The sequence below is a fragment of the Coregonus lavaretus genome (genome assembly GCF_964263955.1).
Source record: "Coregonus lavaretus genome assembly, chromosome: 1".
Lineage (NCBI taxonomy): Eukaryota > Metazoa > Chordata > Actinopteri > Salmoniformes > Salmonidae > Coregonus > Coregonus lavaretus.
In genome coordinates this window covers 23178905-23204280 of record NC_139988.1, presented here as the reverse complement: position 1 = coordinate 23204280, position 25376 = coordinate 23178905, and the positions used below count along the sequence as shown (strand labels likewise).

The 25376-nt window shown below is 42.2% G+C and overlaps 1 protein-coding gene across 1 annotated transcript in view; it reads left to right on the top strand.

The window, feature by feature from the left end:
* Positions 1-25376, top strand: part of LOC311127040 (syntaxin-binding protein 4-like) — a gene marked incomplete at both ends in the record, with an annotated part of 104076 nt that overhangs the window by 65734 nt on the left and 12966 nt on the right. The window contains 3 exons of the mRNA XM_084158789.1: positions 9054-9236; positions 16911-17027; positions 17792-17841. Coding sequence (XP_084014915.1) covers positions 9054-9236; positions 16911-17027; positions 17792-17841 — 350 coding nt within the window. The remainder of the gene's footprint in view (positions 1-9053; positions 9237-16910; positions 17028-17791; positions 17842-25376) is intronic.

Sequence of the window (25376 nt, the reverse complement as noted above, 5' to 3'; positions counted from 1 at the left end):
ACATAATCTCTTGCACATCTAGCATTCCAGTGTTAATACTAATTGTAATTATTTTGCACTATAGCCTATTTATTGCCTTACCTCCATAACTTGCTACATTTGCACACACTGTATATTTTCTGTTGTATTTTTTTAATATGTTTTTTTACCCCATATGTAACTCTGTGTTGTTGTTTTTATCGCACTGCTCTGCTTTATCTTGGCCAGGTCGCAGTTGTAAATGAGAACTTGTTCTCAACTGGCTTACCTGGTTAAATAAAGGTGAAATAAAATAAAATATTCTTTCCATTTTGGAATAATGGATTTAATAGTGCTCCGTGGGATGTTCAAAGTTTCTGATATTTTTTTATAACCCAACACTGATCTGTACTTCTCCACAACTTTGTCCCTGACCTGTTTGGAGAGCTCCTTGATCTTCATGGTGCCGCTTGCTTAGTGGTGTTGCAGACTCTGGGGCCTTTCAGAACAGGTGTATATATACTGAGATCATGTGACAGATCATGTGACACTTAGATTGCACACAGGAGGACTTTATTTAACTAATTATGTGACTTCTGAAGGTAATTGGTTGCACCAGATCTTATTTAGGGGCTTCATAGCAAAGGGGGTGGATACATATGCACACACCACTTTTCCGTTATTTATTATTTGAAATAAGTTATCTTTTTCATTTCACTTCACCAATTTGGACTATTTTGTGTATGTCCATTACATGAAATCCAAATAAAAATCCATTTAAATTACAGGTTGTAATGCAACAAAATAGGAAAAACGCTAAGGGGGATGAATACTTTTGCAAGGCACTGTATCTAGATTTCAGTTTATATTCAACAAGCGATGGAGTTTTCTTGGTCTTAGACTGTGGATTTCATACAATAATACAAGATTGTCCAGGTTTGTCTTGTGGATGACCATGTCCGAAATCTGCCTTGCCTACTACTTACTAACGACGTACTGTGTTCTGTACTAATCTTACTACATACTATTTAGAACGTACTGTTTAGTAAAAAAGCACACAGTAAGCAACAAATATAAACTAGGCTCATCCAAGATTGCATAATCTAATGCGTAATTGTGTTAATTCCTACCATTCGTTCGTTTTGGTACAGCACGTCCTCTTATCTGATTATAGAAAGGCAATTCTCTTCCTCAACAGTGCGCAGATCATTTTTGTAGATGAAAAGCCGAAATTAGTATGACATCCTGGCATTTTAAAGCATTTGCTAAATTGGACATTTCACATGCTATAACACTTTCTATTTTTGCATACCCAAAACCCCTGCTATTTACGGTAGAATGCAACAAGGGGTGTTCGGACACGCCCGATTAACTGATAACCCCATGAGCATCACATACTGCATACACCAAACCACATGAGCATCACTTACTGAAACAAACAAACCCCTAATTATGAACTCCTTAATCCGTACTGCTACAGGACCCTAGAGCAGTCACACTCTCTTTCAAACTTCCCCTCCATGCATGTCGTCATCACCCCTAAGCATCCTTTCTCTCGGAATGTGTTGAGAGCACAGGGTTTAAGCACGTACTGTATTGTAGTAGCACCGCGGCACTCACCGTGTGTAGGAGGGAGAAACGGACGCTACAGTGTAGGCTTACTGTATGAAGTGTGAGACTACAGGGAACATAGAGCCGTATGCACCCTAAATAGAACCTCTCTGTATTGTGAGTCATTGACACAGCACACCTCTTCTCCTCTCAGGATTGGTCCCAAATGGCACTCTATTCCCTATATAGTGCACTACTTTTGACCAGGGCCCATAGTAGTGCACTTAGGGGATAGGGTGTCATTTGGGACGCATCCTATGATGCATAAAGCACACAGATCAATATCCAAGTGTAATATATCCCAACAGGCACTGGGATAGTAACATATTTATTTGGTTGCTCCGTATCCCTCTATCTTCCTCCTGTACATCATGTTCGTCACAACACTGATAGCATATTATGTAGTCACTGCCTGGCTATCAGGTTAAGCTCTACACCAGGCGTGCCCAATCCTGGTCCTAGAGGGGCCAAAACATTTCTGGTTTTTGTTTCTACCTGGTAGTTAATTGTACTCACCTGTTGTCCCAGGTCTGAATTAGTCCCTGATTAGAAGGAGGTGATGGAAAGCAGAAGTGTTTCGGCCCTCCGGGACCAGGATTGGGCAGCCCTGCTCTACACTGTAACACACACACGCATGCAGACAAATGCACACACACATACACACAAACACAGTGGGGTCATACTTGCGAACATTAGAAACAGTTTTTAAATTTAAACAGTTTCTCCGTCTCAAAATGTGACTCAGTCAATTAAAATAATTGATTTACTTGTACGTGATAGAACGCTATTGTAGCTGGTCCCATCAGATAACCTGGCACGCGTTAGCCCTATGGCAACATCACCAGATGACAGTGATTCTTTCCTGGAACAAGTTCTGCATCAGCCAATTGCAAATGTTGACGTAGATGGACGTTAACAAACACTTTTCCATAAGAGTGTCCTTAGCCAAGTAAAGCACTCTCGTTATCATCCTACAGATGGCAGTATTGCAGTAACATTGTTAGTTATTTTAAAGAAGTTTATCGCGAGTCCGGACTCTAAACCACGTTGGTGAGCATCCACACTAGAGGAAAGTTTATCGTTCTAAGTACACCTGTCAATCAACTCAAATAATACTTCAATGTACATACAATGAAAAATTATCTAAACTCGTATTTAATTGTAGCAAATCAACAGCAAACGCCGTTTAGCCTGCACATCTTTTACAGCATGTCATTGCTTGCCTCGTTGGTCAAGTGTTTTGCCTTGATTGTGTAAGGCTTGGAAATAAAGATGGGCCAAACAACTTCTCTCTTTGATTATTAATATTTAATCCATCTGCTAATTCTACATAGAACATGACAACCCAGGAACATGCATGAACCCCAATAACCTTTCCCCAGGTCAAGTATTCCATAGAATAGCCTGGACTTTCAGGCCGGTGAGGTGAAAGCTTGGTAGAGGCTACCCATAGAGTGACTACGCCCTCTCCTGATGAGGAGACATTAGTATATCACTTGCTACAATTGTAACCTACATCTTGTGGTTGACCTTACATTTGATATAATGACAAAAGTAAAATGGCACGTTCTATTCGCCATCCCAATCACATGCAGGTGCTTTCACCGGAGAAGCTTTTATTACAAGCACCGTAATAGCCTATGCAAAACCATATTTGCGAAAAAACTTAAATCACTCACTTCACAAGGCTTGGCAGGGTGGCACACTGTAGACTTAGGCTACCATTCAAATGTAGGCTATCACTAATTGTGATATTGTGGAGAGAAGTACAGGCAAACCCCTGTAAATAAAGATTACAAATACATTTTATGAGGAGCTTCTTGTCGGAGTCCCTCTTGCAGACCGACATAGGCTACTGCCTCTGCTACATAAATAATCGTTGCTACTATATTACATAGAGGTGTAGGCTACACTTAACATTGACACTGAACAAAAATATAAACGGAACATGCAACAATTTCAAAGGTTTTACTGAGTTACAGTTCAAATAAGGGAAATCAGTCAATTAAAATAAATTAATTAGGCCCTAATCTATGGATTTCACATGACTGGGCAGGGATGCAGCCATGGGTGGTCCTTGGAGGGCATAGGCATTAATTAGAATGTTTTTTATTTTTACTTATTACCCCTTTTTCTTCCCAATTTTGTGATATCCAATTGGTAGTTACAGTCTTGTCCCATCGCTGCAACTCCCAGCCGCACCAATGTGTCGGAGGAAACACCGTACAACTGGTGACCAAAGTCAGCGTGCATGCGCCCGGCCCGCCACAAGGAGTCGCTAGAGCGCGATGGGACAAGGACATCCTGGCCAGCAAAAACCCTCCTCTAACCCGGACGACGCTGGGCCAATTGTGCGCCACCTCATGGGTCTCCCGGTCGCGGCCGGCTGCGACACAGCCTGGGATTGAATATTTAAATGTTTTTAAAACCTTTTAAACAATTTCGATGACAGTTGCTAAGTGCACGATATAAGGAATAGGGTGCCATTTGGGATGCTACCTTTAAGAGCAGACTCAGCAGCTTCAGGCTCAGAGGGTAGAAGCATTACATAACTAAATCCCTACTGTCACCCCAGCCAGCACACAGAAAACATGACACAAGCGGATCAAGAAAATACATAATTTACTAGAAAAATAACTGAATTATGTATTGAATAGAGCCAGGGAAAAGTCCTGCTGTTAGATTTTTTATTAAGGCTATTTTGTTGAGCTGAGGGGGAAAGGAGAGACACAGACTAACAGTATGTAAAGATACAATATTGAGGGCTTACTCAGTGTTTACAGTTACGGCTTGTATGTTGCTCTGCCCTATTGTGTCCTTCCTGTGTACTTTGTGTACTGATGCTGTTGGTCATTGCTAACTCAGGCAACTCATTCACATGACTGTGAGATGTATCCCAGCTTAAGTGGTCTTATGCCTCGCTCTCTTTCTCTCTCTCTCTCTCGCTCTCTCTCCTTCTGTTCTCTGAACGTCGGTTCGAAGAATATATAGAATCCCCAGTATTCCAGCCACAGGAACAGATGGTCTGGTGTGTGTGTGGGGCCAGTGAATGTACCTATGCGTATGTGTCCATTTACTGGTGTGTGTGTGTGTGTGTGTGTGTGTGTGTGTGTGTGCATGTTCCATGTAGGGAACACCAGGGGAGATGTAGGTCACAGAGAGTTAGGTGTTTATTTTTAGCCAACAGCAGGGATCAGCATTGACCACACACAGACACAGACAGAGAAATAGCTTGTGGAAGAAAACATGTACTTTTTTTTATAAAGACATCTGAGACTTTTTTATAACTGGACGGCTATATTGAGGTTTTCCACATACCTACAGATTGACAATAGAACACTGGGTAGGGGGTTTGAACTTCGAACTCACTGACAGACTAATGCATTTTATGCCACTAGGCTTACGAAACAGGATGTTTTTTAGGTCTTCAGAGGCATCGTCACCCCACGTTTTTTGTTAAAACCATGAACTGCACCTCAGTATCACGCTACAGCTTGTATAGATTGGCCACAACACACGTGAGCCTTCTGTGTCGGTTATCTACCGGATTATCATAGTATCAGGTACGGCTAGGGGTTTTTCCAGGTCAGGTCACGTGGTCAGGAAAAACTACTGGGCATTTTCTATGCAGAGCATTACATAATCTTATGTAGATTAGTCTGTCAGGTTGTCTCTCTCTCCAGGGTAGTCCCATCATCCATCATGTGTCACTGGCGTGTTGACTCTACTCTAGCGTGTTGACACTACTCTAGCGTGTTGACTCTACTCTAGCGTGTTGACTCTACTCTAGTGTGTTGACTCTACTCTAGTGTGTTGTCTCTCCTCTAACGTGTTGACTATTCTAGCGTGTTGACTCTTCTAGTGTGTTGACTCTATTCTAGTGTGTTGACTCTACTCTAGCGTGTTGACTACTCTAGCGTGTTGACACACACACACACACACAGAAAACTTTTTTTATAAAGACATCTGAGACTTTGTTATAACTGGACGGCTATATTGAGGTTTTCCACATAACTACAGATTTACAATAGAACACTGGGTAGGGGGTTTGAACTTCGAACTCACTGACAGACTAATGCATTTTATGCCACTAGGCTTACGAAACAGGATGTTTTTTAGGTCTTCAGAGGCGTCGTCACCCCACGTTTTTTGTTAAAACCATGAACTGCACCTCAGTATCACGCTACAGCTTGTATAGATTGGCCACAACAAACGTGAGCCTTCTGTGTCGGTTATCTACCATATTATCATAGTATCAGGTAGAGTAGAGTCAACACGCTAGAGTAGAGTCAACACACTAGTGACACATGATGGATGATGGGCCTACCTTGGAGAGAGAGAGAGAGACAACCTGACAGACTAACCTACATAAGATTATGTAATGCTCTGCATAGAAAATGCCCAGTAGTTTTTCCTGACCATGTGACCTGACCTGACCTGGAAAAACTCCTAGCCGTACCTAGCTGTAGGTCAATCTAGCGTGTTGACTTTACTCTAGCGTGTTGACTCTATTCTAGTGTGTTGACTACTCTAGCGTGTTGACTACTCTAGCGTGTTGACTCTACTCTAGCGTGTTGACTCTACTCTAGCGTGTTGACTCTACTCTAGCGTGTTGACTACTCTAGTGTGTTGACTCTATTTTAGCGTGTTGACTACTCTAATCTAGCGTGTTGACTCTACTCTAGCGTGTTGACTCTACTCTAGCGTGTTTACTCTATTCTAGCGTGTTGACTCTATTCTAGTGTGTTGACTCTATTCTAGCGTGTTGACTCTACTCTAGCGTGTTGACTACTCTAGCGTGTTGACTCTACTCTATCGTGTTGACTACTCTAATCTAGTGTGTTGACTACTTTAGCATGTTGACACTACTCTAGTGTGTTGACAATACTCTAGTGTGTTGACTCTACTCTATCGTGTTGACTACTCTAGCGTGTTGACTACTCTATCGTGTTGACACTACTCTAGCGTGTTGACACTAATCTATCGTGTTGACTCTACTCTAGCGTGTTGACTCTACTCTAGCATGTTGACTCTACTCTAGCGTGTTGACTCTACTCTAGCGTGTTGACTCTACTCTAGTGTGTTGACTACTCTAGTGTGTTGACTCTATTCTAGTTTGTTGACTACTCTAATCTAGCGTGTTGACTACTCTAATCTAGCGTGTTGACTCTAGCATGTTGACTCTACTCTAGCGTGTTGACTCTACTCTAGCGTGTTGACTCTACTCTAGCATGTTGACTCTACTCTAGCGTGTTGACTCTACTCTAGCGTGTTGACTCTACTCTAGTGTGTTGACTCTATTCTAGCGTGTTGACTACTCTAATCTAGCGTGTTGACTACTCTAGCGTGTTGACTCTACTCTAGCGTGTTGACTCTACTCTAGCGTGTTGACTCTACTCTAGCGTGTTTACTCTATTCTAGCGTGTTGACTCTATTCTAGTGTGTTGACTCTATTCTAGCGTGTTGACTATTCTAGCGTGTTGACTCTTCTAGTGTGTTGACTCTATTCTAGCGTGTTGACTCTACTCTAGCGTGTTGACTACTCTAGCATGTTGACTCTACTCTAGTGTGTTGAAACTACTCTAGCGTGTTGACTCTACTCTAGCGTGTTGACTCTACTCTAGCGTGTTGACTACTCTAGCGTGTTGACTCTACTCTAGCGTGTTGACTACTCTAATCTAGTGTGTTGACTACTTTAGCGTGTTGACACTACTCTAGTGTGTTGACAATACTCTAGTGTGTTGACTCTACTCTATCATGTTGACTACTCTAGCGTGTTGACTACTCTATCGTGTTGACACTACTCTAGCGTGTTGACACTACTCTAGCGTGTTGACACTAATCTATCGTGTTGACTCTACTCTAGCGTGTTGACTCTACTCTAGTGTGTTGACTCTCCTCTAGCGTGTTGACTATTCTAGCGTGTTGACTCTATTCTAGTGTGTTGACTCTACTCTAGCATGTTGACTCTACTCTAGCGTGTTGACTCTACTCTAGTGTGTTGACTACTCTAGTGTGTTGACTCTATTCTAGTGTGTTTACTACTCTAATCTAGCGTGTTGACTACTCTACTCTAGCGTGTTGACTACTCTAGCGTGTTGACTCTACTCTAGCGTGTTGACACTACTCTAATGTGTTGACTCTACTCTAGTGTGTTGACTCTACTCTAGCGTGTTGACAACTCTAGCGTGTTGACTACTCTAGCATGTTGACTCTATTCTATCGTGTTGACTCTACTCTAGCATGTTGACTCTACTCGTGTGTTGACTATTTTCTAGCGTGTTGACTACTCTAGCGTGTTGACTCTACTCTAGCGTGTTTACTCTATTCTAGCGTGTTAACTCTACTCTAGCATGTTGACTCTACTCTAGCATGTTGACTATACTCTAGCGTGTTGAAACTACTCTAGCGTGTTGACTACTCTAGCATGTTGACTCTACTCTAGCGTGTTGACAACTCTAGCGTGTTGACTACTCTAATCTAGTGTGTTGACTACTCTAGCGTGTTGACACTACTCTAGTGTTGACTACTCTAGCATGTTGACACTACTCTAACGTGTTGACTCTACTTTAGCATGTTGACTACTCTAGCGTGTTGACTCTCCTCTAGCGTGTTGACCACTCTAGCGTATTGAGTCTCTATTTTTGCGTGTTACTTTACTCTAGCTCGTTTTCTCTAGCGTGTGATGATGAGTGAGGGAGACCTGCAGCGGTGTAAAGTACTGAAGTAAAAATACTTTGAAGTACTACTTAAGTAATTTTTCGGGATATCTGTACATTACTTTACTATTCATATTTTTCACAACTTGTACTTTTACTCCACTACAATCCTAAAGAAATTAAGGTAATGTATACTCCATACATCAGGGATGACACACAAAAGTGTGGGAGTGTGTCCCTGTCTCTCCGTAAAAAAAAAATTGTGGCGCCTGGTTTGCTTAATATAAGGATTTTGATGTATTGCACTTACTTGTACTTTTTACTTTTGCTGAAGTATCACAATTTTTCCACCACTGTATTTAAGTACATTTTAAACCAGATACTTTTAGACTTTTACTCAAGTAATATTTTACTGGGTGACTTTCACCTTTACTTGATTCATTTTCTATTAAGGTATCTTTAGTTTTACTCAAGTATGACAAATTATAACTTTTTCCACCACTGGAGACCTGTTTGTGCTGGTCATTGTCACACACCTCAGAACACTGTTATCCTCTAGCAGAGAATGACAAAAGACAGCTAAAATTCCTCTGGAATAGGCCAAAATAATTGAAGAAAGATATTAATGCAAAGCACCGTTTCTAAAATATTAAATAATGTAGCATCCTTCTTTTCATTCATTTATTCATTAATTGTTTATTTCATTCATTCATTCAAGCAGTAAAATGTTCCATCACAAGTTCAAAATGCACTGAACTTTTACCTACAGCATATTCCTGTGCCTGTTTGACTCTCCTGTCCTCTTCTCGTCACTCTTCCTGGTAGGAGGTAAGGTCTGGGACGGATGAGAGCCGTGCTCTGCGGAGCCGGATCCACCTGGCTGTAGCAGCCCAGAAGCAGGCCAGGGGGATGGAGATGGATTATGAGGAGGTGATCCATCTCCTGGAGGCTGAGATAGCCGAGCTCAAGACCCAGAGGACCGAACAGCAGCAGCCGGGCCAGGCTAAGGTAACAGACTGGGTCTCAAGTCATACCCTATAATCCCTATAGCACTGCTTTTGACCAGGGGCACTATTCCCCATGTATTGTACTACTTTTGACCAGTTGCGGAAAATACTTAAGTAGAAATACTTTAAAGTACAACTTAAGTAATTTTTTGGGGTATCTGTACTTTACTTTACTATTTATATACTTTACTATTTATATTTTTGACAACTTTTACTTATACTTTACTACATTCCTAAAGAAAATAATGTACTTTTTACTCCCTACATTTTCCTTGAGTACTCGTTACATTTTGAATGCTTAGCAGGACAGGAAAATTGTCAAATTCACGCACTTATCAAGAGAATACATGGTTATCCCTACTGCCTCTGATCTGGCGGACTCACTAAACACAAATGCATCATTTGTAAATTATTTCTGAGTGTTGGAGTGTGCCCCTGGCTCTCCATACATTTTTTAAAAACAAGAAAATGGTGCCGTCTGCTTTGCTTAATATAAGGAATTTGAAATTATTTATACTTTTAGTATATTTTATCAATTACATTTACTTTTGATACTTAAGTATATTTAGAACCAAATACTTTTAGACTTTTACTCAAGTAATATTTTACTGGGTAACTTTCACTTTTACGTGACTAACTTTCTGTTAAGGTATCTATACTTTTAAGTATGACAATTGGGTACTTTTTCCACCACTGCTTTTGACCAGAGCAACTATTCCCAATGTAGTGCACTTCTTTAGACCAGAGCTACTGTAGCCTACACACTTTTAAACATAGCTATTTTCCCCCATAATGCACTACTTTGGACCAGAGACTACTTTTGAGAAGTAGAATTGCCATTAAACCTGTCAACCGCCATTCTCGGATTTGAGACCCCCTTCTCTCTTTCCTCTTTCTCTGTCGAGCCTAAAACCCCTGCCCAGTCTTAGGTAACAGACTACACAACATTCCCCTGTTGGAATAAATAACAGTCTACTCCTCAAACGCATGTATTATTATCTTGGTGTAAGGTATCAACCACAGGGAGCTCTGCTAGATCTGAGGGGCTCTACTATACCCTCTGTTCTCTCTCTCTCAATTCAATTTCAATTTCAATTTAAGGGCTTTATTGGCATGGGAAACGTATGGTAACATTGCCATAGCAAGTGAAGTAGATAGTAAACAAAAGTGAAATAAACAATAAATATTAACAGTAAACATTACACTCAGAAGTTCCAAAAGAATAAAGACATTTCAAATGTCATATTATGTATATATACAGTGTTGTAACAATGTGCAAATAGTTAAAGTACAAATGGGAAAATAAATCAACATAAATATGGGTTGTATTTACAATGGTGTTTGTTCTTCACTGGTTGCCCTTTTCTTGTGGCAACAGGTCACAAATAAATAAGGGAGTTGATCAAAATTGGGTTTGTTTTCAAATTCTTTGTGGATCTGTGTAATCTGAGGGAAATATGTGTCTCTAATATGGTCATACATTTGGCAGGAGGTTAGGAAGTGCAGCTCAGTTTCCACCTCAATTTGTGGGCAGTTTGCACATAGCCTGTCTTCTCTTGAGAGCCAGGTCTGCCTACGGCGGCCTTTCTCAATAGCAAGGCTATGCTCACTGAGTCTGTACATAGTCAAAGCTTTCCTTAAGTTTGGGTCAGTCACAGTGGTCAGGTATTCTGCCACTGTGTACTCTGTTTAGAGCCAAATAACATTCTAGTTTGCTCTGTTTTTTTGTTAATTCTTTCCAATGTGTCAAGTAATTCTCTTTTTATTTTCTCATGATTTGGTTGGGTCTAATTGTGTTGTTGTTGTTGTCCTGGGGCTCTGTGGGGTCTGTTTGTGTTTGTGAACAGAGCCCCAGGACATTTACATTTTTTTACATTTTAGTCATTTAGCAGACGCTCTTATCCAGAGCGACTTACAGTTAGTGAGTGCATACATTATTTTGTTTAAATTTTTCATACTGGACCCCCTTTGGGAATCGAACCCACAACCCTGGCGTTGCAAACGCCATGCTCTACCAACTGAGCTACATCCCCAGGACCAGCTTACTTAGGGGACTCTTCTCCAAGTTCATCTCTTTGTAGGTGATGGCTTTGTTATGGAAGGTTTTGGAATCGCTTCCTTTTAAGTGGTTATAGAATTTAATGGCTCTTTTCTGGATTTTGATAACTGGTGGGTATCGGCCTAATTCGGCTCTGCATGCATTATTTGGTGTTTTTCGTTGTACACAGAGGATATTTTTGCAGAATTCTGCATGCAGAGTCTCAATTTGGTGTTTGTCCCATTTTGTGAATTCTTGGTTGGTGAGCGGACCCCAGACCACACAACCATAAAGGGCAATAGGTTCTATAACTGATTCAAGTATTTTTAGCCAGATCCTAATTGGTATGTCAAATTTTATGTTCCTTTTGATGGCATAGAAGGCCCTTCTTGCCTTGTCTCTCAGATCGTTCACAGCTTTGTGGAAGTTATTTGTGGCGCTGATGTTTAGGCCGAGGTTTGTATCGTTTTTTGTGTGCTCTAGGGCAACGGTGTCTAGATGGAATTTGTTTTAGTGGTCCTGGCAACTGGACCTTTTTTGGAACACCATTATTTTTGTCTTACTGAGATGTACTGTCAGGGCCCAGGTCTGACAGAATCTGTGCAGAAGATCTAGGTGCTGCTGTAGGCCCTCCTTGGTTGGTGACAGAAGCACCAGATCATCAGCAAACAGTAGACATTTGACTTCAGATTCTAGTAGGGTGAGGCTGGGTGCTGCAGACTGTTCTAGTGCCCTCGCCAATTCGTTGATATATATGTTGAAGAGGGTGGGGCTTAAGCTGCATCCCTGTCTCACCCCACGGCCCTGTGGAAAGAAATGTGTGTGTTTTTTGCCAATTTTTACCACACACTTGTTGTTTGTGTACATGGATTTTTTAATGTCGTATGTCTTTCCCCCAACCCCACTTTCCATCAATTTGTATAGCAGACCCTCATGCCAAATTGAGTCAAAAGCTTTTTTGAAATCAACAAAGCATGAGAAGACTTTGCCTTTGTTTTGGTTTGTTTGTTTGTCAATTAGGGTGTGCAGGGTGAATACGTGATCTGTCGTACGGTAATGTGGTAAAAAGCCAATTTGACATTTGCTCAGTACATTGTTTTCACTGAGGAAATGAACTAGTCTGCTGTTAATGATAATGCAGAGGATTTTCCCAAGGTTGCTGTTGATGCATATCCCACGGTAGTTATTGGGGTCAAATATGTCTCCACTTTTGTGGATTGGGGTGATCAGTCCTTGGTTCCAAATATTGGGGAAGATGCCAGAGCTAAGGATTATGTTCAAGAGTTTTAGTATAGCCAATTGGAATTTGTGGTCTGTATATTTTATCATTTCATTTAGGATACCATCAACACCACAGGCCTTTTTGGGTTGGAGGGTTTGTATTTTGTCCTGTAGTTCATTCAATGTAATTGGAGAATCCAGTGGGTTCTGGTAGTCTTTAGTGGTTGATTCTAAGATTTGCATTTGATCATGTATATTTTGTTGCTGTTTGTCCTTTGTTATAGTACCAAAAAGATTGGAGAAGTGGTTTACCCATACATCTCCGTTTTGGATAGATAGCTCTTCGTGTTGTTGTTTGTTTAGTGTTTTCCAATTTTCCCAGAAGTGGTTAGTTTATGGATTCTTCAATTACATTGAGCTGATTTCTGACATGCTGTTCCTTATTTTTCCGTAGTGTATTTCTGTATTGTTTTAGTGATTCACCATAGTGAAGGCGTAGGCTAAGGTTTTCTGGGTCTCTATGTTTTTGGTTGGATAGGTTTCTCAATTTCTTTCTTAGGTTTTTGCATTCTTCATCAAACCATTTGTCACTGTTGTTATTTTTCTTCGGTTTTCTGTTAGATATTTTTAGATTTGATAGAGAAGCTGAGAGGTCAAATATACTGTTTAGGTTTTCTACTGCCAAGTTTACACCTTCACTATTACAGTGGAACGTTTTGTCCAGGAAGTTGTCTAAAAGGGATTGAATTTGTTGTTGCCTAATTGTTTTTTGGTATGTTTCGACACTACTTTCCTTCCATCTATAGCATTTCTTTGATTTCTCATGATTGAGTATTGCTCTGTTCAAATAGACTGTGATTTTGCTGTGGTCTAATAGGGGTGTCAGTGGGCTGACTGTGAACGTTCTGAGAGACTCTGGGTTGAGGTCAGTGATAAAGTAGTCTACAGTACTACTGCCAAGAGATGAGCTATAGGTGTACCTTCCATAGGAGTCCCCTCAAAGCCTACCTTTTACTATGTACATACCCAGTGTGCGACAGAGCTGCAGGAGTTGTGACCCGTTTTTGTTGGTTATGTTGTCGTAGTTGTGCCTAGGGGGTCATATGGGGGAGGGAATGCTGTCACCTCCAGGTAGGTGTTTGTCCCCCTGTGTGCTGAGGGTGTCAGGTTCATGTACAGTTCTGGCATTTAGGTCGCCACAGACTAGTACATGTCCCTGGGTCTATAATATAATAATAATATGCCATTTAGCAGATGCTTTTATCCAAAGCGACTTACAGTCATGCGTGCATACATGTTTATTTTTTTTGTGTATGGGTGGTCCCGGGGATCGAACCCACTACCTTGGCGTTACAAGCGCCGTGCTCTACCAGCTGAGCTACAGAGGACCAGAAATGAAATGAATGATTGTCTAGAAATGAATAATTTCCCCCTCCAGGATGGAGAAGCTGTCTTCATTAAAGTATGGGGATTCTAGTGGGGGCATATAGGTAGCACACAGGAGGACATTTTTCTCTGTTGAGATAATTTCCTTTTGAATTTATGGCCAAATGTAAAATGTTCCTGTTTTGATTAATTTAATAGGGTGAGTTAGGTCTGCTCTATACCAAATTAGCATACCCCCTGAGTCCCTTCCCTGTTTCACAGCTGGTAGTTTGGTGGATAGGACTACCAGCTCTCTGTAACCTAGAGGGCAACCAGTGGGTCCGTCTCCTCTATACCATGTTTCTTGTAGGATGACAATGACTTTATTTCTCTCTCTCTCTCTCTCTCTCTCTCTCTCTCTCTCTCTCTCTCTCTCTCTCTCTCTCTCTCTCTCTCTCTCTCTCTCACTTCCCCTGTCTTCATAGGAAGTAGTACCTTCCTCTCCCTTCCTTCCATTTATCTGTATTTCCTTCTGTCCATCCTGTCATCCAGTGTGTCGAGCCCACCCAAACCCTGCTGGACCCTGCTCCTGGTTCCTTCCTTTCCTCCCCGTGTGAGTCCGTTCCAGGTGCCTCCCTCTCTCCTGTGCTGAGAAAACTCTGCTCCTGATTTCCCCCCTCTCCCTGTCCGAGTCTGCAGGATTTACTGCTTCACTGTGTGAGTAAAATAAGTTTAGACCCCTCCCATCATTCTTAATTCCTTCTCCCCCTTGCTTTCCCTCTCTCTCCTGTCACTCCCCACCCTTCCATACTGTGAGTCCGCACCAGATCCCCAATCATCTTGTCTGTGAATCCGTTCCAGGTTTTCTCCATCCTGTTCGGGAGACCTGTACCTGAACCATGATTATATCACCAGTTGCACTTTTGGCACGTAGCCTACAGTGCCTTGCAAAATTATTCATCCCCCTTGGCGTTTTTCCTATTTTGTTGTATTACAACCTGTAAAATAAATAATGGAAAAGTAGTGCGTGCATATGTATTCACCCCCTTTGCCATGAAGCCCCTAAATAACATCTGGTGCAACCAGAAGTCACATAATTAGATAAAGTCTGCCTGTGTGCAATCTAAGTGTCACATGATCTCAGTATATATACACCTGTTCTGAAAGGCCCCAGAGTCTGCAACACCACTAAGCAAGGGGCATCACCAAGCAAGCGTCACCATGAAGACCAAGGAGCTCTCCAAACAGGTCAGGGACAAAGTTGTGGAGAAGTACAGATCAGGGTTGGGTTATAAAAAAATATCAGAAACTTTGAACATCCCACGGAGCACCATTAAATCCATTATTAAAAAATGGAAAGAATATGGCACCACAACAAACAAACCTGCCAAGAGAGGGCTGCCCACCAAAACTCACGGACCAGGCAAGGAGGGCATTAATCAGAGAGGCAACAAAGAGACCAAAGATAACCCTGAAGGAGCTGCAAAGCTCCACAGCGGAGATTAGAGTATCTGACCATAGGACCACTTTAAGCCATACACTCCACAGAGCTGGGCTTTACGGAAGAGTGGCCAGAAAAAAGCCATTGCTTACAGAAAAAATTAAGCAAAGACGTTTGGTGTTTGCCAAAAGGCATGTAGGAGACTCCCCAAACAAATGAAAGAAGGTACTCTGGTCAGATAAGACTAAAATTGGGCTTTTTGACCATCAAGGAAAACGCCTGGTGCAAAAAAAAAATGTCTGGCGCAAACCCAACACCTCTCATCACCCCGAGAACACCATCCCCACAGTGAAGCATGGTGGTGGCAGCATCATGCTGTGGGGATGTTTTTCCATCAGCAGGGAATGGGAAACTGGTCAAAATTGAAGGAATGATGGATGGCGCTAAATACAGGGAAATTCTTGAGGGAAACCTGTTTCAGTCTTCCAGAGATTTGAGACTGGGACAGAGGTTCACCTTCCAGCAGGACAATGACCCTAAGCATACTGCTAAAGCAACACTTGAGTGATTTAAGGGGAAACATTTAAATGTCTTGGAATGGCCTAGTCAAAGCCCAGACCTCAATCCAATTGAGAATCTGTGGTATGACTTAAAGATTGCTGTACACCAGCGGAACCCATCCAACTTGAAGGAGCTGGAGCAGTTTTGCCTTGAAGAATGGGCAAAAATCCCAGTGGCTAGATGTGTCAAGCTTATAGAGACATACCCCAAGAGACTTGCAGCTGTAATTGCTGCAAAAGGTAGCTATGCAAAGTATTGACTTTGGGGGGGTGAATAGTTATGCACGCTCAAGGTCAGTTTTTTTGTCTTATTTCTTGTTTGTTTCACCCCAAAAAATATTTTGCATTTTTAAAGTGGTAGGCATGTTGTGTAAATCAAATTATACAACTCCCCCCCCCAAAAAAAAAAAATTTCAACAAAATTGGAAAAATGCCAAGGGGGGTGAATACTTTTGCAAGCCACTGTACATAGTACTCTGAGTCAATGGGAAAAGTGTGTGATAATTTATAAATAAATGAAACAGAAGTATCACACTTTTGGCAGTCACAGAAAAGTCAATAGAAACGTTTGCTATAGTTTTAAAATAAACTATCATCAATGAATGACACTTCATTGAAAATATGTAACGTTATTGAAAATTTGGGCTGTTAATCCCAGGATGAATCACAAATTCAGAATTATCTCAAATTGAGCTGTAATTCAAGATTTGTTATACAAAAAGCATTGCAAAAATATTGACGCCTTGATGCTGTCCAAAGTAACAGTTAGCAAAATCTGGTAAATTGATAAAGCACACTTTCTTTAACCTCAATGTCAACTTGTTTTGACTTCGCATTGTTGTTTTTAGCTGTATACATTTTTGATGTTTTCAGTGTATTTTGAACGCTTTCAGACAATGCGATTAATCAAAAAATTTAAATAAAAGCGTGCCCTATTAAAAATACAGCCAATCTTTCAACTTATGAATGAAAACCCATACAGATGCAGGCCATTCAGTAAAATCAATGCTGCTGACCTAGTCATCCCTGTGTTGTTGTCCTTCCTGATAGGATGAGGCGGAGGAGCTGAAGAAGAGAGTGGCCGTTCTGGAGTGTCAACTACGGAAGAACGAGGGGATTAAAAAGGGCTTTGAGGTGTCCATGGGTAAACTGCTCAACTTCGTGGAGGTACTGTATGTGTGTACTGTGATTACTGAATGTCAAAACTAAATCTTTCTCGAAGACCATTACTTCATATGTAGGCTACAATGTGTGAAGAGAAACAGATTTGAGAAGGAGAAACAGATTTGAATTCATATCATTCACATCCTCAAAAATAAAATAATGAAATATAAAGACAAACTGAAATGAGCATTTACATCTCTGAATAATGACACGTTTATAAATAGCAGACCTGGGTTGAAATACATGCTTATTTAAGTATTTGTATTTTTAAAGACTTATTTTCTGGTGTATTTGAGTATTTTCAAATAATGTAGCTGAATTTTCAAATACTTGTTTCCAAAAACATTGCAAATACCCCTAGAACCAAACAGACCTGGGTTTAAATGCATGGGAGTATTTTTATATTTGTATTTGAAAATACACTTGTCTGTGTATTTGAGGATTTTCAAATACATGCCAATACTTTCCAACTATATTTCAAAATATTAAAATCCAAATATTTACTTTGAAATGTATGTGAAAGTAATTGAAATACCTTAATAGTATTTGAACCCAGGTCTGATAAATAGGTTTGTAGTGTACAGAAAAGCGGTCTTATCAGATGCGTCCCAAATGGCGCCCTATTCCCTATATAGTACACCACTTTTGACCAGAGCCCTATGTATCGGCCCTGGTTAAAAGTTGTACACCATATAGGAAATAGAGTGCCATTTGAGACGCATCTATCAACTCAAATAATACTGATCTTTTCATTCATTCCCATTCAGAATGTCCAAGACTTCCTCATTGAAAACCAAGGTCCCGTGAAGAGCTATAGGTAAGAATGTGTATTGTGCACAGTTTTCTAATGAATAGAGAGGGAATCATGTCTGCTTCCGTACTTCTTTCTTCAAGAGTGGGCTATCTTTCAGAGAATCTAATTAATTCACAGTGTAGACACCCTTACGAAAAACCCACATGATTTCACATGTGGAAAATCACATGATTTCACGTGATATTTCCACATGTTTTGTACATGTGAAATCATTTGAAACCATGTGTTTTTGGAACACTTCACATGTGATGATGTGGATTTTCCATGGGAAACAATGTTTTTTTTGCATTCGGCGGGGGAGATTGAACCATTTGTGGTTAATGCGCCTTTGATGGAGCTGTGTCGTGTGGCGGCAGATCACCTTGGGGTGGATTGGTCATCTTCTCCCCCGCAGCGGAGTTCTGCCAGGTTTGGGGGTAGGTATTTACCTCATGTCCCTGCAGCGGTGAAGCGTCACTTACCCCTGTTTAAAGATTTCGCCGATGAGCTAAAGGCCTGGGATTCCCCTCATTCAGCCAGGCTGGTGCTATCAGGTTATGGCGAGGTCATGAATGTAGAGGGTATGGAGGAGACAGGGCTCGTTTGCACACCGCCAATGGATGGAAAGCTGGCAAGTTACTTAGCTCCAGAGGCTAACAAAGGGGCTAATCCTAGCACTGTGCTTCCGAATAAACAGTGCCAGTTCTCGGCGGATCAGCTGGACAAAGTGTACCAGGCAAAGGGTGTGGTGGCCCGGTCGTTGAATGTGGTCACAATGCTGCAGATGTATCATATCGATTTGCTGCAGGAAGTGAATAAGACCAGCCTCCATGCTACGGCTGATTTTGTGCTGTGTCTGTCCTGCTGTGCTATCCTGGCTGTGTGGAAAAGTATGGAGGCTCAGCACCACCTCTAGTTGACGTTGTCCTGGATTCCTGAGAGGGACAGGCGGATGTATTTGGATGAGCCAGTTTCACCAACAAGGTTGTTTGGCTCGGCTATGGAGTCCTTACAGGCCTGTTTCAAGGACAAACAAAAGTCCTTCGCAGGGGTGGCTTGGCAGTTTCCGAGGCGTAATGGAAAGGTTCCAGGCCAGAGGCGTTTTTTGACCGTATTGGTGCTTCTGGGCAGCGGCAGACATCTTGGCAAAAACACTGTGCTGGGTCGAAGGAGAGCGGGGTGAAAGTGGATTATTCCGCGGCGCGGGGCAAGAAGCAGACCTCGTGACCCTAACTGGAGGCCGGGGGAGGGTGCGTGTTTTCAGGGCCCTCCTCCCCAAGCATTTACTGTGGCATTTACAGTGCTTCCAAGTGGCTCGGTCAATGGGGGAAGTTACTGGTTGCAGAGGTCCCCGAACCCGGTGTGGTCCAGTTATCAGAACAGCGGTACCACGAAAGCACATTGTTACAACCCAAGGTTCCTCAGTGTTCATGGGTATCGAGAGTGTTGTATCGTCCAGGTGTGGGCATAATAAACACAGTTCCTGCCCCACATTCAGACACACGGTTCTCGAGAGTGGTGGATATGAAAACAAGCATGAACGAATCATCCCAGTCCTCAGGGTGGCACTCTGCCCCTTCGGAAGATGACATATGGGAGACTGGCAGTGTGCTCAGTCCAGTGGCAGGCATGCACAGTTTCACCATGGGTGATAAGGACGGTGACGAGGGGGTACGGGTCTGCAGTTCGCTGTGCGTCCTCCTCCTTTTCGTAGCATCATTACGTCAATGGTCTCCGAGGTCCAAGCGCCTGTCTTGAGAGAGGAGATTACCTCTCTCCTTCAAAACCAAGCTATTTGGATAGTCCCTGATGTCTGCTAGCGCAGATCAGATAGAATCTAATGTGCAGAAATGCTCTCGGGATTTGAATTTACAACCTTTTGGTCTGGAGTGCATTAATATTTGGTCTAGAGTGCACAAGATGGTGATTTGTTACCAAGAACATACTGTATATCCACACTAGGGATTAACACCAGTAACCGGGATCCTGGGACTGTCCCGGGACCACTCTTCACATTTCACGAAAAATGTAATTACAAGACCCAGGAAATTACAACATTTTCCCCCAATGTCGCACTAATGCAATTGCACAAAATACACAACATGAGCATCATCAGATTGGCAAAACACTTAAATAGCACATTATCCAAACAGGTTGTCGCATGGAAGCCTTTAGCCTAGCGTATTTACTTAACACAAAGTTCAAGGCACATGCATAATTGAGACTGCCGGACTGCACACGAGACTGGTGTTAAGAACAACACGGTGGAGGCGGGCAGGAGCGGAGTGAGGAGATGACGAAACAGCCATTGGGCCTAGAAAAGGCACAGAGAGGAAAACAACTTGGTGAAATAATGGAATACAGTAGGTTAATGCAGTTGAAGGCATGTATCAAATTATTGCTTATACTCAAACTCCCAAAGTCATATCCAACTGCTATACTAATTTAAAGCAATGGTAGTGTGGTCACCTAGATTATATCATTTCAGCACCATTTTAAATGGGACAGTGCAATCGCGCCGCTTTGAGACAATCGTGGGGGACTCGTCTAGATAAATCAATCAATATCAGATTTTGGTTTTCACTGAATCTCCATTTGGAAATTTGGTAGCGATTAGGCTGGGGAAATGTTAGCTCAACTGAGGTGAGTGCTAATGATAATCTTTTTTGCTCATACAGTATAGCCAGTAATCTAAAATAATTCATAGTTTTCAAACAAAAAAAACGTTCTGTTGGTCATAGATGGACAAGATTAATATGAGATGAAAGTCGAGTTCCTAACGAGTTCAGGAAGCCAAGCTACAGCTCCGTAAGATGTTCACAGCGATGGAGGCTGTGAAATATCCAAATGGAGATTCAGTGAAAACCAAAATCTGCTCTTTAATTATTTGTTACTTTTATTTCGTATTATTTTATATTGTATTTGTTTGTGAATTTTTTTTTTTTTTTTTTATCCTTTAATTACATTTTGGTATTCTTTCTTAAAACGGTATTGTTGGTTAAGGGCTTGTAAGTAAGCATTTCACTGTAAGGTCTACACTGTTGTATTCGGCGCATGTGACAAATACGATTTGATTTGAGGCAGCCGTTTTGATCAAGAGAGACCGTTCGAAAATATGCACATTTTCTCTAACACTAAATATACAAATATGTATTTTACAGTTATAAGGAAGGTGGAATGTTATAGTTAATCATTTTATAAATGTATTATACTACATTTAGAAAAAAGAAGTCATTTCAAGCCTTATTCATACAGTTTTGGTGAATAGGAAATACATCATATCAAATATTTAATAGTTTCATATTTTTATCATATTTGTACTGTGTACTTGAGCTTGTGTCCTCAAAAGTGACTAAACTTCAACAATTTATAACTATTTCTACCAGAAAGGTGAGGTGACTGAGCCAAGTGACTTGACTCTGCTGTCCTAGCTTCAAGGGGAAGCTGGTTCCACCATTGGGGTGCCAGGACAAGAACAGCTTGGACTGGACTGAGCGGGAGCTGCCCTCCTGTAGGGGTGGGAGGGCCAAGAGACCAGAGGAGGAGTGCTCAGGTTAGGGTGTAGGGTTTGAGCATAGCCTGAAGGTAGGGAGGGGCAGTTCCTCTTGCTGCTCTGTAGGCAAGCACCATGGTCTTGTAGTGCAGGGTTTCCCAACTCCAGTCCTCCAGTACCCCCAACAGTACACATTTTTGTTGTAGCTCATTCAACTCATTGAGGTCTTGATGATTAGTTGACAAGTTGAATCAGGTGTGCTTGTCCAGGGATACAATGAAAATGTGTACTGTTGGGGGCACTCAAGGACCAGGGTTGGGAAACACTGTTGTGGTGGATGCCCGCTTCGACTGGAAGCCAGTGGAGTGTGCGGAGGAGCGGGGTGACATGGGAGAACTTGGGAAGGTTGAAAACCAGGCGGGCTGCAGCGTTCTGGATAAGTTACAGGGGTTTGATGGCACAAGCGGGGAGCCCAGCCAACAGCGAGTTGCAGTAGTCCAGACGGTGAGTTGACAAGTGCCTGGATTAGGACCTGCGCTGCTTTCTGTGTGAGGTAGGGTCGTACTCTACGGATGTTGTAGAGCATGAACCTGAAGGAGCGAGTCACTACTTTGATGTTTTCCGAGAACAACAGGGTGTTGTCCAGGGTCACGCCAAGGTTCTTTGCACTCTGGGAGGGTGACACTGTGGAGTTGTCAACCGTGATGGAGAGGTCTTTGAGCTGGCAGGCCTTCCCCAGGAGGAAGAGCAGCTCTATCTTGTCGAGGTTGAGCTTGAGGTGGTGGGCCGACATACAAGCTGATATATCTGCAGAGATGTGTGTCACCACCTGGGTGTCAGAAGGGGGGGCGGAGAAAAGTAGTTGAGTGTCATCCGCATAGCAATGATAGGAGAGACCATGTGAGGATATGACGGAGCCAAGTCACTTGATGTATAGCGAGAAGAGGAGAGGGCCTAGAACCGAGCCCTGGGGGACACCAGTAGTGAGAATACGTGGTGCAGACACAGATCCTCTCCACGTCACCTGGTAGGAGTGGCCTGCCAGGTAGGATGCAATCCAAGAGTGTGCAGAGCCTGAGACGCCCAGCCCTGAGGGTGGAGAGGAGGATCTGATGGTTCACGGTGTCGAAGGCAGAGGATAAAACCTAGGAGGATGAGAACAGAGGAGAGAGCGTCAGCTCTGGCAGTGCGGAGAGCCTCCGTGACAAAGAGAAGAGCAGTTTCAGTTGAGTGACCCGTCTTGAAGTCTGATTGATTAGGGTCAAGAAGATCGTTCTGAGAGAGAAAAACGGTGATCCATGCGGTGCAAAAAAAATAAAAACATGTTTAACCTATAGCTAAGTTTTTGTTATTTGGAGTTGTTAAATACTTTTTGATTAGGGTCGCAGCATATTATGCACATCTGCAAGCATAGCAGCAAAGGATGGACGAATGTTATTTTATTTTGTTTTAGTATGTTAAAATGCTATATACAGCATCCTATGTACATACAGTGGGGAAAAAAAGTATTTAGTCAGCCACCAATTGTGCAAGTTCTCCCACTTAAAAAGATGAGAGAGGCCTGTCATTTTCATCATAGGTACACGTCAACTATGACAGACAAATTGAGAGAAAAAAAATCCAGAAAATCACATTGTAGGATTTTTAATGAATTTATTTGCAAATTATGGTGGAAAATAAGTATTTGGTCACCTACAAACAAGCAAGATTTCTGGCTCTCACAGACCTGTAACTTCTTCTTTAAGAGGCTCCTCTGTCCTCCACTCGTTACCTGTATTAATGGCACCTGTTTGAACTTGTTATCAGTATAAAAGACACCTGTCCACAACCTCAAACAGTCACACTCCAAACTCCACTATGGTCAAGACCAAAGAGCTGTCAAAGGACACCAGAAACAAAATTGTAGACCTGCACCAGGCTGGGAAGACTGAATCTGCAATAGGTAAGCAGCTTGGTTTGAAGAAATCAACTGTGGGAGCAATTATTAGGAAATGGAAGACATACAAGACCACTGATAATCTCCCTCGATCTGGGGCTCCACGCAAGATCTCACCCCGTGGGGTCAAAATGATCACAAGAACGGTGAGCAAAAATCCCAGAACCACACGGGGGGACCTAGTGAATGACCTGCAGAGAGCTGGGACCAAAGTAACAAAGCCTACCATCAGTAACACACTACTCCGCCAGGGACTCAAATCCTGCATTGCCAGACGTGTCCCCCTGCTTAAGCCAGTACATGTCCAGGCCCGTCTGAAGTTTGCTAGAGTGCATTTGGATGATCCAGAAGAGGATTGGGAGAATGTCATATGGTCAGATGAAACCAAAATATAACTTTTTGGTAAAAACTCAACTCATCGTGTTTGGAGGACAAAGCATGCTGAGTTGCATCCAAAGAACACCATACCTACTGTGAAGCATGGGGGTGGAAACTTCATGCTTTGGGGCTGTTTTTCTGCAAAGGGACCAGGACGACTGATCCGTGTAAAGGAAAGAATGAATGGGGCCATGTATCGTGAGATTTTGAGTGAAAACCTCCTTCCATCAGCAAGGGCATTGAAGATGAAACGTGGCTGGGTCTTTTAGCATGACAATGATCCCAAACACACCTCCCGGGCAACGAAGGAGTGGCTTCGTAAGAAGCATTTCAAGGTCCTGGAGTGGCCTAGCCAGTCTCCAGATCTCAACCCCATAGAAAATCTTTGGAGGGAGTTGAAAGTCCGTGTTGCCCAGCGACAGCCCCAAAACATGGAGTGTGACTGTTTGAGGTTGTGGACAGGTGTCTTTTATACTGATAACAAGTTCAAACAGGTGCCATTAATACAGGTAACGAGTGGAGGACAGAGGAGCCTCTTAAAGAAGAAGTTACAGGTCTGTGAGAGCCAGAAATCTTGCTTGTTTGTAGGTGACCAAATACTTATTTTCCACCATAATTTGCAAATAAATTCATTAAAAATCCTACAATGTGATTTTCTGAATTTTTTTTTCTCAATTTGTCTGTCATAGTTGACGTGTACCTATGATGAAAATGACAGGCCTCTCTCATCTTTTTAAGTGGGAGAACTTGCACAATTGGTGGCTGACTAAATACTTTTTTTCCCCACTGTAAGTGGACATTATAAAGTGACATATTTTTTCTAATAAAACAATGGCCCGTGAATTTGTTGTTTTTCAAAATGGCCGTGCGCTGATTGAGTTTGACAGCCCTGTCCTAGCGTATCTATTTATGCAGCTAGCTATTTATTTAGCAAGCTAAAAACATGGAGCCTAACGTTAGCTTGCTAGCTAGCTGCTGGGAGGATGTCGTCATTGGAGGAATATTTGTATTTGTATTTATTACGGATCCCCATTAGCGGCTGCCAAGGCAGCAGCTACTCTTCCTGGGGTCCAACCACAATTGACATACAATAAAACAATACATAACACAACACCTTATTACACACTACTCTACCATAACATATTTACAATACAAAATCAATAATACAGCAAAATAACAATATTAAAATGTGTGTGTGTAGAGTGCGTGTGTTAGCATGTGTTTGCGAATGCTGTGTGTGTGTGCCTGTGTGTGTGTGTGTGTCTCTTCACAGTCTGCGCTGTTCCATAAAGTGTAGTTTTATCTGTTTTTTAAATCTGATTTTACTGCTTGACTGAGTTACATGATGTGGAATAGAGTTCCATGTAGTCATGGCTCTATGTAGTACTGTGCGTTTCCCATAGTCTGTTCTGGACCTCTGGTGGCATGTCTCGTGGGGTATGCATGGGTGTCCGAGCTGTGTGCCAGCATTCCAAACAGACAGCTCGGTACATTCAGCTTGTCTACACCTCTTAAAAAAACAAGCAGTGATGAAGTCAATCCCTCTTCCACTCTAAGCCAGGAGAGACTAACATGCATGTCATTAATGTTAGCTCTCCGTGTACTTTTAAGGGCCAGCCGTGCTGCCCTGTTCTGAGCCAACTGCAATTTTCTCAAGTCCCTCCTTGTGGCACCTGACCACACTACTGAACAGTAGTATAGGTGCGACAAAACTAGGGCCTGTAGGACCTGCCTTGTTGATAGTGTTGTTAG